This window comes from Eurypyga helias, unplaced genomic scaffold, assembly GCF_000690775.1.
Source record: "Eurypyga helias isolate BGI_N326 unplaced genomic scaffold, ASM69077v1 scaffold3464, whole genome shotgun sequence".
NCBI classification, from domain to species: Eukaryota; Metazoa; Chordata; class Aves; order Eurypygiformes; family Eurypygidae; genus Eurypyga; species Eurypyga helias.
The window spans coordinates 61,916-75,441 of NW_010244167.1; the positions used below are offsets into that span (position 1 = coordinate 61,916).

Sequence of the window (13,526 nt, forward strand, 5' to 3'; positions counted from 1 at the left end):
TGGTTCCCTTTCCTATGTCTGTCTGCATTTTTTTTTCCCTTCCTCTAACTTTCCTAACGCTGAAAGCTTTGTTACTTCAAACGAAAAGCCATATTCTTTCTCAGCTGTGACACACCTCTATTTATTGGGTTTGGTTTTCTAAAATTTGGATTCCAGTTTATTGTTTTAGAGCAATACATAAAATCATACATTTATAAATATATATTATATCCTGTATACATAAGATGGGTTTTCCTCTAGAATGGGAGGGCAGACCTTTGCACTGTATCCTTACTTGGTTTAGGCACGGCCTTGCTCTTGGTTGATTCTCTGAGCTGCTTCCTACCAGAATCTAAAAAAAAAAAAATACTTTTACAATCTTGTATCAAATTTCAGTTTCCTTTGCAAATATATTTATAAGAAAAAAATATTTGGTATATTCCCCTCTAAGCTCACTACTACCCTTATAAAATACATGGCTTTTCATGTTCCACTCTATTTAGTGTTTTTCAATAGGCAGTGAAAAGAAGGACAACTTCCCTCTTTAACAGGTTTTTTTTTTATATAAGCACAGAAACCAGCTTGTGCACATTCTATAGAACTCCAATGCGTATCACGGTAATGTAAGTGCAGTGATTTTAAAAAAAGCAGTCACGACTGATTGACATCTGTATATGAAAACATAGTATATGATTATCATACAATACCCACGACAGAATATACAATCATCAAAACTGCAGATATATAAATACATTTTTAGCAACATCAAAGCAACGGTTTTACCTTATACACAGCGTATGCGTACAGAGTTATTAGACTGAAATTTTCATCTTGTTTTTTCCTCAAAAGCTTGCTGAAAACCAGGGACATACTGTATTTGTAAATGGACTGCTTGACAGTGCTGTTAAGAAATTAAAGTGAACAAAGTATAAAAAAAGGTATATGCAATTCAGTTGGTATAAAACAAAGAGGCCTTCCCCATTTTCCAAAGTCACCGCTGTTTTCCTATGAGAGGGAGGCGTGGGTATGAGTTCTGCAGAGTCTGATCATACCAGGGTTTCTGGGAGGGCATCGGGGTTATCAGCTGATAATAGCTCCCAAATTTGCCACCTCTCCCTTTGCCAATCATGCCAGTCTGCCTCTGACGCACTTTTACTGTTCTGACTATGAGGTGCCGTGGAGTAGATGTGACCCCCTTGGGTGTGCGGGGCCGGCCGCTCCTGCCTGGAGATGGCCTGCTCAGGGGCTTTGGCTGGCGGCCCTCCAGCTCCTCTGGTCCCTGAACTTTTTTCTTGGCGTTGAAGTCTCCACAAAGAGTGTAACGTTGAAGAAACGCTCGACCGCTGTGACAAGGCAGAGCCTGGTTTTGCTGGGCCTGGGTAGGGGGGTGGCGGCCGCTCTTTTCTGTAGGAGGGCTTGGCTGTGCTTGGCGAACAACCTGCGTTCGAGTCACACTCGCTGAGGTCCTCCACACTGCTTAAAGTCAAGTGTCGCTCCAACTTCGAGTGTGGCAGGTCTGAACTCCTATGGCCGACTTCGATTTGTGGATTACTGCACACCCGAGACACCGTCGGATGGAGCTGGCACTCGGGAATGGCAGCTGTTGTCTGGCTCCTTCGCATGACCTGCCTGCCCGTGTCCAGTTCAGAGGAGCTGCCCTGCCACCGGGGAGAATACATGGCGAGGTTCCCCTGGGAAAGAGAGCACTGTCCGGGTCGCAACAAGCTGCTTTCGTAAATGTTTCCGTAAGAACCTGGGGGCCAGAGCCAGAGAGACAACATCAGCCTGCATAATCATCTACCTGGCACTTGGCAAGTTCCTGCTTCTCCCCTGCACTGCTGTAGGGGAGGGGTGGGGGCTTTTATCATCAGCCTCACCACTGGCCGAACCCAGCACCACGTCTGTCTGAACCACATCTAGTATCTTACCCAGTGTGTCTAATACTTCGCTCAGACCTAAAGCCTTGCGGCGCTTACACATCTTCCAAATGCCTGAAAAGCAGAGGGGGTGCCCTAGTTTCACAGTTTCCCTGTGAGGTTGGTGCAGGTGGGAGAAAAACAAAGGCAGGACAGGTCAGGGGACTTGCCGGGACCACAGCAGGGTCAGCACCCAGGGCTGCCAACCTCACAGCCTGTGCTTGTGCCACTCCTGCAGCCGCTCTCAAACCCCACCCAGCATCCATCTTCATCAAAAATGACTTTGAGAAGAATATAAAAGGATTTTTGGAAGTAATTTTAAAACTACTTTTTAAATTATCTTGTTACAGTTTGAAATGTTGACGCATTTGTATAACCACTGTGCTTTTCTGTATTTTATTGAACAGTCACCTTTTAAAAAAGTCCAACTCCGGACAGCGTGAATTGTCCTACTGGTTTCACTGTGACTTCTCAAAACCAAGAAGCTGTGTATGTCTTTGCTAGATTTGGGTTTAAAACCTGAGAAATAACTGACCTGTCATCACTGGATCTTTGCAGCCACTTTTCAGCGTTGAATGCCAGGTGCCCCAGATATCAAAATGATCTTCAGAAGCGTCTAAAGAGCAGTAAGAGCAGGAAGAAGATGATGAATTGGATTGTCTTAAAGACATTATTTATAAATATACAAATGGAATGGTAAAACCTTAGGTAAGGAATCAAAGTCGCTAACATCTATTAGCATCTGACCTACATGCACCTAACACAAACACCTCAAATGTATTTGTTCACAGTTACTTGCTGTTTCAGACACAAGCTCTGCGTGGGCAGGACGCCTAAGAGTGGCATTTCCCCTAAGTCCTTTGCCTTACTAAAGTCAGTCCGAGAACTGGCAAAAGAACGGGAGGATTTGGTCAACAGACGGTAGTTCAAGCGCTTTTTAATGGGAAAGAAGGGCAAAGCTCTCCCAGGCAGCCCCTGCCCCAAGGGTCACTGCAAGGCACACTATCACCCTGCAGCACCGCTTGGTTCTTACAAGGAAGTGCTGTCACTAAGAAGAGATTTCATGAAACGTGCACATCAGGCATTGTGCTGGACTGTAACTGTTCCATGCCTTTTTATGATTCCACCTGGCAATAAAGGAATTTCCCAATTCATCATGGTCCAGTATCTCTGTGACGTGTATTAAAGTCTGAAAGATGGGTAACGTGATAAAACTTCATGTAATTTCCTGTTTATAATTTATTAGAAATCTGACCAAATTTTGAAACCTATTCAGAGATGTAGATGCTAATACAGAAGATAAATGCCCACTGGCAGTTATAAAACATATAATTTAAATAGTCGTCTAAATCCCATTAATTCCAAAGGGAATTAAGTGCCTAACCAGTGCCTCAGAAATAAAACGGTTTTAAAAATACCACCAGTTATCTGCATCCTTAAGCACTGAAGGTCCTTAAAGTTCCCCCTCACTAAATATGCATTTCATGAATGTAATTTTTTTTAAAATTTTTTTAAAATTAAAACCATCCTGAAGTGCTGGGCAGCTATCAGTTTAAAGCACAGCCCTTTACCGAAGAAATCATTCAGGTGTGCACTGCCTAGACAGCTATGGAAATTACGGATCCCTGCACTAGTACTGCGAGGCGTTTATCTGCTGGCAGATGTAAAGCTGCGCAGCTCAGCTGTGTTCTCCAGTGAGATGAAGTTGAGGTCATTCTTTGCAATTAGAGAAAATTTGTGGCCCGATGTCTTAAAAGTCTCAGATTTTTCCAAAGTCTGGACCACAACCTTGCAGGTATTACAGTCCTACGGAGCAGGACTAGAAAACAGAACTTTTGCCGTGCTGCCAGAGACAGGCAGAAAAGCAGGACATACACAGTCCCATTTTCCTAAATAACGGCTCCAAGTTTTGAGAAACGCCACAGCAGGAGCATCCCTGACAGCTGGCTGAGCTAACGAGGAGGACTGAGCACAGACCCTTCAGGCTCAACACAGAGAAAGGATGTTGGTCTTGCAAGGTTATTTCCACTAATGGTCCTCAGCTCCTGGTAGATGATGAAACGAAGCAGACACTTTTCAATTATTTCAGAAACCCCCATCAGTCGCTGAGAAAGAAGAGGAGGAGCAGGATATACTCTACCTTTTTCAGCCTGTGATGCAGAATAATTCTCCTTTGTCTTAGGCTGCAAATGTCCAACCAGCGTGTACTGCTCGGGTACCTTGTACAGCTTATCTGGGCTGCGAGCCACTTCTTCTTGCATTGCCATCAGCGAGCGCTCGGACAGTACCGGGGAGTTGTTGTCGTAAGGGGACACATCTCCGCTTGAAGCTTTGTTGGAGTCTGTGGAAGAATGTCTTCCTCCTGTGGAGTAGGAACCTTCTGACCGCAGCATCTCAGGGCTCCTGAGAAATTTTGATAAACAAAGTACTGTTAATGAAAAATGCCTTGTGTTCGCAGGTACAGGTGCAGTTTGACATCACATAAATAAAATTAAATACGGGCGTATGATCAGAGGTGCTGAAATGAAAACACTTCAGAGGTGAATTTTCCATGGGTAAAACGTTTGCAGTGAAGTGGCCAGTAGAGGCCACTCAAAATCAAAAGATGTTGCTGTCAAGAGGGGAAACAACAAACCCCACACAACCGTACAGGAAATTAAACAGTGAATCAATTCCTTCTGTTACCTTGACAAGTTAGCTCGTTGCAACAGTCAATCTGAGGTCACGATAGGGAAGATTAGTTTGACGCTAAGCAGTATGCTAAAATCGCTTATTCCATTTTGAAGTACAACACAATCAGCGAAACCGAAACTTAGAGCTCCCTTCTCACCCTGTGAGAAGGATCTCCTTCTACAGACCACAGAAGGTAAATATTCTACCAGGGACAAGCAGATGGACCTACTGTAATTCTGACGGGGGCAGCAAATGGGCTCTGCTGATAACTTCTACAGCTTCTTGTATCCTTTCACCTTTACCAACTCACCAACAGCATGGCCTGCATCTAATTTTGACCAAAACCAAGGCAAACAAAACCCTCACCAAAGCACAGTCAAGGCTCAGAGGGACAACTCTCGTTTTTAAAGTGTGTTGGGAACTCTAAGGGAGATTTCTTGAACTGTCAGTTTACTACACAGACAGGAGTCAGTCCGTGAGTCACTGAGCCTCCCAAAGAATATGTAGAAATACTCTGTAAACAAACATAACTTCTTTCCTATTGGTCCTCCCTGATTTATGTTTCTATATAAATTTAAAATTAATAATTTTCTACATAAATTATATTAATTATAAAATACAGTTTACAAATATAACTCATATATCAAGTCTATAAATTCTGTATCAATTTAAAATTTTAAAACCTATTTATATGCCTACATTTATATTACTTGGTTTTCATTTCTCTGCACCTTGATCTTTGTTTCTTAGATGCTTATCTTTTGCTTCTCTTAAGTGAAACACTCCTCTCTGACCTCACAGTAGCATCTGCTCTAGTTGCCTGTGATACGACAGAGGTTCATTCTTGTAAACGTGTGCTGCAAACGGTCAGCTGTTCTCAGAGTCAAATCCAAAGACAACTTGAACTGAGTGAGCAGCCAAAGCACATGACTTGTTAGGGAACAATAACCCTTTTCCCAGACAAATGAAATAAAACTGGAGAAATAAAATAACAAAAACATACTGTGCTAAGAGAGACTAGTCACAGCATCCTAAATATTAGTACAGAAACAATGACAAAACTTAACACCACTTCAAGCTGTTGGGTTTTTTTATGGCCAATTCATATACTGCATGTCCCAAAACATACAATATATACACTCAACATCATGATTATTATGTTATCCAATATCCCTTTTTTCTTTTTCCCCCAGTATAAAAGCAACCATTAAGTGTTGGGAATGAATTAACTAAGTTTACACCTCAGTAACTCCCAGCAAGAAATCCATTACTGAACTGGTCCTGAACCTTAACCGGGGCCAACTCGAAGAAAAGAGAACTGCCATTTGGCAAAGTAGCGCCATCCCAGGGTTTTCAGTGTTGTGTTATGGTAACGCTGGGGAGTCATTAAAAAAAAAAAAAACCCACACAAAAAACAAAACCACAAAAACCCAAACCAAAAAAAAAACCAAACCCAAAAAAACCCACAACAACCAAAAAAAGGAAATCAGACCTCAATCCTCAATTACACACCTTTCCATCCAACTTCTCATCTGAAGATGAGTCCACTATAAATTAAGCTATAAACAGCCACACACTTATTGTCTTGTAAATATGTACAACTATCACAAATCTTCTCTTGTTTTGTCCCTTACTTGTTTCTTTCTGCCCTCTTAAGTTCTAAAAAAGCTTGTCCAGTGAGTTAAGATGAAATTTAAGCAATGTCTTGGGAATTTTAGAAGAACCAGAAAGACCTGAGAGAAAACAGAAGTGTTGTTATCTGCAGGTTTCCTATGACATGTCTTTTCTCCAGCAGTCTAGACTGAATGTTATCTAAACCCCACCCTGCTAGCATAGACACATATTTGGCACTAACGATGACACCAGTAAGGCTTGTTGCATGTAAATCTTTGCAGGTTCAAAACCCAACTATGTTGCAGAGGGCAAAGAGAGACAGACGTATACCACTACTTAGCCACGGCAAGGTAACACAAGGAATAGGGGAAAGGGAAATGGAAATGAAAGAATGTGGGAACATAAACTTGAGCTTTGCGAAACACTGATTTCATGTCTTACCTTGAATGATCTGTTATAGTCTATCTCTTCTCAAGACAGAGCTCCTGATAAAAATTTACTTAAATGGAAACTGTCAGATCTTTGGAAAGTTCCAAATGTTCAAGTTTCTAAACTCATTTACAGTTTCTGCTAGTAAGCCCATGCAGTTTTATATATATATATATAAAAATGGGATTTCACTTTCAAATTTGTAGTTACATACATATACGATATTACTTTCAAATTTGTTTAGAAAAAATAGTTTTAAAATGCCTGTGGACTCTCCCTATCTTATTATAAGAAGCCATCAAAATGAACTGAATACTTTAAAGTTGGAAATTGATCTCAAATTTTCAGCTTTACGATGCTCCTCAGGAACAAAATACAACATAACTCGGAAAAGACTTTGGCTCGCATCTTTCCGCAAACTCCTCAAAACTTTTATATCTGCTTTATGGTTTGAGTTCAGTAGCAAAGAGATGTTTACTAAAATTCAAAATTCATCTTCCACTGGAGAGCTGTGAGATTCTCTACCTACACACCGGGGAAAATCTAAATTGGGAGGCAAAGGTAAATTCTGTGCAAGATACCCACTCGCCTGTATGCAGTCTATGAGTAAGGACAGATTAGGGTCTCCACAGAGGATAACAGAAGGTGATGCACTGTCAACTGTGAGAAATGGGAAGGCAAGTGTTTTCTAGACTTTATAAACTTTCATAAACTATATTAAGGAGAAAATTGAACAAGTGGTTACGTACAGACCAAAATATTTGAAAGCTGCAGAAGGAACCTATGCTACATGTGTTCAAAAATACTATTGCAGATTCCAAAACAAAAATCAACCATGCCATGAAGGAGGCCTGGCCTTCCTTTTTAACTGTCATCCACCAGCGCCTACTTGTATGGGTTTATTGGAAAAATGCTAATAATTATTATTTCCACTGGGGATATTCCTACTTTTCTACTGGTACCAAGGTCATCAAAACAGGAAATCCCTTTCTGGATTTGACAGAAATCCTTTCCTGTTATACCTTAAAGCTTCTGAGTGGCAAAACAATTATGTCTTACAAGAGGCAGATCATACGGAATGTGATGGCTTGGCAGCATGCAGCAGCAATTTCCATACGTATTTGAGCAACGCAGGTGCCACCATCAGGACAGATTAGTAGCGGATTATGATGTGGTTGCTTCCGCTATGTAACACGGCAGAGGACTCAATGCACCAGGGAGTGTCTGCAGCTTCGAAGACTCCATTTATGCCCAGTGTATGGCTTCATCTTTGTGCCACAGGTTAGGATGGATTAACACCCATCATCGCCATCCAAAAAAGGTTCAAAAATCCTGTAACTTTGAAAGCCATTTATTCTAAAAGAACTACTAGCCATGATAAGCAATAAATAATCATAAGAAACAGCTTTTTATTTTTGTGTTAGTTTAAAGATGCTTCATCTTACAGCTGGAAACCCCAGATTCCATTATCATCAAGCCAACATCGGAAAAAAGTTTGGAAAGTCATCCACAAAAGCACCAATGGTAATTGCTGCCAATGGTAATTAGTGCTTTATCATGAATGACCTCCATAAACCCCCTGACACCATTCACGATGCTCAGCTCTTAAGAGAACTGAAAAATGAACATCTGATTTGTCCTCCTCTGGGAGGGAAAATGCATTGTGTTTTCTCTGTTAGATCAGAGCCAAGAAAGCATTTGTAATGACATCAAAAGCAGAGATGTGAGGGCAGTTGCAGAAGCAGGACCTTCAGAGAAATTAATATGACATCAAGTCTTGAAGCTGATTCCATACTCTATGCTATGCAGCCAACTAGTTTTTCTGATGAAGACTGTCTCAAGAATATGTGAAGTTTTCTGTTCCACAGATCCCCGGCTGGATCTTGAGTACATGACCAAGAAATTTCCAAGAGTAGTGAGGATGTATTTTGGAGGCTCATTTTTATCAAATCAAGACAAACATCTCCTTGTTGTCTGCTGCCTCACATTTCTTGCAGGAAAAATAACCAACAAATACGCAGCCTCAACACTGAGATTGTCTTCTGAAACAGATTAATCTCTTAAGAGCATCACATTCCTAGCAATAACACTAAGCAATGTTCCTTCTAATTGCCTGGAATATCTTAACCAAGAAGTTGCAATCACAGTGAAAACAAAGAATAAATCACTTATATGATAGCAGAGTAGAAGAATAGTGACATAGTAAGTTTTTCCTATCTCAGTGAGACTTTATCTGCCCATTACTGAAAATAACAATAAATCGGTACTAGTGTAGCTATATGTTCCTATGTGGTTTCGTAACCTTTTCTTACAAAACCCTTTTTGTCAGATGTGACCGGCTTTGCACAAAAGATCCATTTTCTCCTGTAGGTACGCATGCTGGCTGAAAAGTGAGGAAGCTCAAGGAAAGGTCAATTAACTTAAAAGAAACAGGATCTAACAGTAATGTGTTACATCCACAACGATTTGCAACCAATTTATGCTCAATTCATAGGTGTAGCCACATCTGAGATCCAATTTTATGTCTTTATATTACATAGATGGTGAAATCCAGCATGAAGGTTTTTATCAGCTTGAGTTAGAAATAATATGATCATTCCAAACCGAGGGAAGTCTCTACAGACTTTACATATGTCATGTGATTTGAAGTCTCTCTCCTAATAGTGGTCTTGGCTCATGGCAAATGTGAAACAAGTGTAAAAGACAGCTAATGTACCCCTAATTAACCTGCATTTATTGTGATCTAAATACACATGCCGTTGCTTGTCAGTCAGACATCAGCTAACTGAAATTGTTTCACGTCTGTGGTACAGTAAGAGAACACCCAGAGACATTTACCACAAATGCGGTAACTTGGTATTGCATGTTTATGTGTTCATGTGGTTAAGTCAGCAAACCAATAAATCCTTTACAACACATGATATATTCTGCATGTATTTTTGGTTTTTATAATTAAAGAAAGCTTTTTCCTCCGTGTGTTAATTATATGATTTCTTTTATAACTTTTCCTTTAGAGCCAGGCACACTATTACATTACCTCCAACTATACAATGTTCAGAGGGAGAGAAAAAAACCCACAGCTAACTGACGGTACAAATTCAATTATATTCTTAATGCACGAGGCACTTTCCACGCACACAAGAAGACAGAGCCCAATATGTCCCACAGAGTTTACAGTCTAGGAAAACTCTTAAAAATTACTTGAAGCAAGCTTGTCAAATGTTGTGATTTTTGGGTCTGACATAATGGGATTCACTAGAATAAAGGCAATGACTGTGTCCCATGAGAAAGCCAGGAATCCTGTTAATCCGAAAGTACAAACTCATCGCATTAAGGCACACGGGTGATGGCATATATACACCATACTCAAAGTTGGAATATGTTACGTATCATAACTGCAATAGTGACTGGTGTCATTTTTTTTTTTCCTTCAGATCTTTCACAAAGCATACAGTTATATAATACCCAAAGAGTCTCCATTAGCCTGCTGTTGTGGCAGTTGACTTGCTTACAATGTCCTATGTGAACACAGTAGGAAAAGAACAACAAACTGGTCAAACGGCTAGTCGTGATTGTGTTAAGGCACTCTAGGGCGTGTTTCAAGGATAGTGTAACCACACACCTCCTATTACTGAAGACTACAACAAACCCAAGACGTGAACCAGCAGATCACTAGAATACATCCTGTCAGATAATAGTGCACTGAATATTTTTATGTACATGTCATTCTGTTCTCTCCAGCAGAATGCAATCTTTCCTCTGAATCGGGAAACAAGATCTGACTCTTGTACAGTGTTTTCTAGAATCATAATTTCTTTGGCAGAGTCTGTGTAATTGCAAGAATATTTCTACTCCACTGTAGACAGTGCAGAAGAGCTGTGGAAAACGGAAACCTTCTGAACACTTCCAGTGGGAGATAGGAATTCCCAGCAGAAACAGGGATGATGAAAAAATAGATTACTCACGATGACTGGGAAGCTTTTCTCCTCAACAAATAGTCCACAACATCTGGGTCAGTCTCTAAAAGGCTAATAAGCACTTCGTTCTGTAGGTCAGGAGAAACCTATGAAGGCAACGGAAAATACTTAGTTGGAGATGAATAACCCTTCATATACATTAATTTGGTACTATGCTTAATCTAAAAGACCAAGTATGAGTATGTTCATAGACAGTATGTAAAATAATATGCAGAAGCTTCCACTTAAAAAGAGAAATTTCATGTATCATCAGGTAAAGTAGGACTAAAGATCACTTTGTAAAATGTCAAATGCTGATTACTGTTGAATGTCCCCTGGTGTCCAGTTGGATACTGTATCTGGTAACAACAGTGGGATTACCAATGTATTGCAATCTCAGAAGCTCCAGTCAAGATCTTTACCTTACATTCCCATTCAAAGATCTCATGACTTTTATACATTTCCATTCCAATTGACTGTACTTTTCTTTTAGAAACAATGTGAAATGTAAACACGTAGTAAGGAGAATGTTTCTTCATATATTCTGTGACATTTGAATTATTTATGTCCCCTCTTAGATGGAAATTCCATGGTGACTGTTCTATCTATGAAGTCCTTCAATTGCTTCGTTTCAGTGAGAGCTGCCAAAGGTCAACCTTCTTCTAAATGATGCCTTATAAACATTTAATATTCAGGTAAACATATGGACAGATCCAGGGATCTAGAAGCATTTAAATTCCTGCTTATGTCCAAAAACAACTTGAGTAATTAGAGTTCATCAGCCCACAACTCAGGTTTACAAGTGGATCCCTGCTGGATCTCCAGCCACTCTGGACTTGGAGTAGCAGCAACAGGCTCAGCCAGAATTTGTGCCATCTTCTTTGGAGTCTGGCCTTCTGATTTGCTAACTCTCTCCAGTGCACTTTATATAGAGATAAAACTTCAAAACATTTGATAGCTTCAGCTGCTGCAGGATTTAATAACATCTCCTGGGCAGGTAGCAGCAATGGCACTCCGAAGTCTGCCCAGGGAAACTCTGTGCTTCCAGCTACATTTTAGGAGTCTTATCAATCCTTAAGTGAGTCTGTCCACATCACGCTGGAACATTCAACTCAGCCTTCCCAGCACTGAAACAGATGAAAGCATCTGAGAAACTTGAACTAACACTCTAGGTTCCCTCATGATCGATGGAGCTGGAGGCAAGACAATCTCAGCAAGGGGTCATCAACTGTGCAATATGCTTCTGGATGCAATTTGTCAGAGCCTGAATCTCTTGACCTGCAGGTCACACTGCACGGGCCATTTGTTCTCCCTGACATTTCCTGGGAAATAGGAATAGAACTACTAATAGATTCCTCAAGGGAATACCTCAGTTTGGGAGGTATGTGGGAGTCAAGTTACAGGAAAGGCGCATTTATTTGAAAACGGATATAATTTGAAAATAAATGAAGACATGCATCATTTAATTCCAACTGATCCAAAATTTCAATTAAAAAAATGTGTGATCACATATTCCTTTTAAAAAATTGTATTTAGCCTCTAAGATGGAAAAATATCTTAATGATGGGCACTGATATGCCAACCTTTAAATAAATATTTTCCCTTTACAAGAACACATTTTTGGAAACCTCATGTGCTGTAACTTCTCTGTTTAGAAAGCCTTTCTATACAGTAGAATCAACTCCAGATAAAGTTCGTGAGTAAAGCAGAATTCACGTCTTTCTGTATGTAACTTTTTATTCAGCTTTATCAAGTTGATAAAATTTCAAGAATCTACTGAAAGGTCTTTGTCAGAAATATAAAAATATATTTTCTGTTATTAATACCAACAAACCAAACAAAAACCCAAACAGTCTTTCATTCCATAAAAATTACTTTTCGAGTTCCAATGGGAAGTTCAGGTCCAGCACCTGTGAAACTCAAACTTAACAGTTCTACCAAGTTATAGGACTTTTTGAGTGAATGAAGGCGTATTAATCTGTGATGCTTCAACTGGATTTGTACTGATGGTCTCCTTGCTAGCTGTCTACACGGTTTTCGGTTACCTCCTGTGCAGCAATTTACTTCAGTCTAGTTAATGAACCTCCAAGTGTAGAAATAATATGCACGTAATTATAAACTTACACTTATATGAAACCACCATACTGGCATTCTCCGGAAGATGTTACAGAACTGCAATAACTATTAAGGAATTAATTGTTCAACCGGCAGTTTTGGATGAGTAGATGGATGAGAACTTGAAATGCAGCGACAGAAGGGAAGCCAATGCACTGCTGAGAAAACAGCTGTTGCAGTTGTTGAGCACCTACTAGGATGGATCAGAGGGCTCTGGGGCTGTCAGGACTCTAGTAGAGTAGGAGACATCCTGAGATTTCAGGGCTGGTACTACATAAAGGCCACAGCTATTGAGACACAGAAGGGCAGAGGGACCCTTGAGGTACTTCTTTTGTGCTGTCCCTTACTACTGATGTGGTACTGGGGTGGGCTGACCCTGGCTGCAGCCCAGATGCTCACCAAAACTGCTCTGTCACTGCCCTCTTCAGCTGAGCAGGGGAGAGAAAAAGATAACAAAAAGCTTGTGGGTTGAGAAAGGACAGGGAGAGATCATTCAACAATGACCATCACAGGGAAACAGACTCCACTTGGGGAAAAAAACCCTGATTTAATTTATCACCAATCAAATCAGAGGAAAAGAGAACTAAACCCAAACCTTAAAATACCTTCCCCTCCACCCTTCCCTTCTTCCTGGGCTCAACTCATGCTTTTTTCTACCTCTTGCCCTCTGAGTAGACACAGGGGGATGGGGAATGGGAGTTATGGTCAGTTCATCACACGTTGTCTCTGATGCTCCTTCCTCCTCAGGGGGAGGGATCCTCATACTCTGCCCCTGCTCCAGCGTGGGGTCCCTCCCACGGGCTGCCATCCTTCAGGAGCAGCCTGCTCCCACCAGGGGAACCAG

The 13,526-nt window shown here is 40.7% G+C and overlaps 1 protein-coding gene across 1 annotated transcript in view; it reads right to left on the minus strand.

Annotated features, from left to right (window-relative positions):
* Nucleotides 1-1,025: 1,025 nt before the first annotated feature.
* Nucleotides 1,026-13,526, minus strand: part of ARHGAP6 (Rho GTPase activating protein 6) — a 61,561-nt gene continuing 49,060 nt past the window's right edge. Inside the window, exons 9-12 of the mRNA XM_010149643.1 lie at nucleotides 10,577-10,674; nucleotides 4,036-4,298; nucleotides 2,431-2,511; nucleotides 1,026-1,732 (exon numbers count right to left, since the gene is read on the minus strand). Coding sequence (XP_010147945.1) covers nucleotides 1,026-1,732; nucleotides 2,431-2,511; nucleotides 4,036-4,298; nucleotides 10,577-10,674 — 1,149 coding nt within the window. The remainder of the gene's footprint in view (nucleotides 1,733-2,430; nucleotides 2,512-4,035; nucleotides 4,299-10,576; nucleotides 10,675-13,526) is intronic.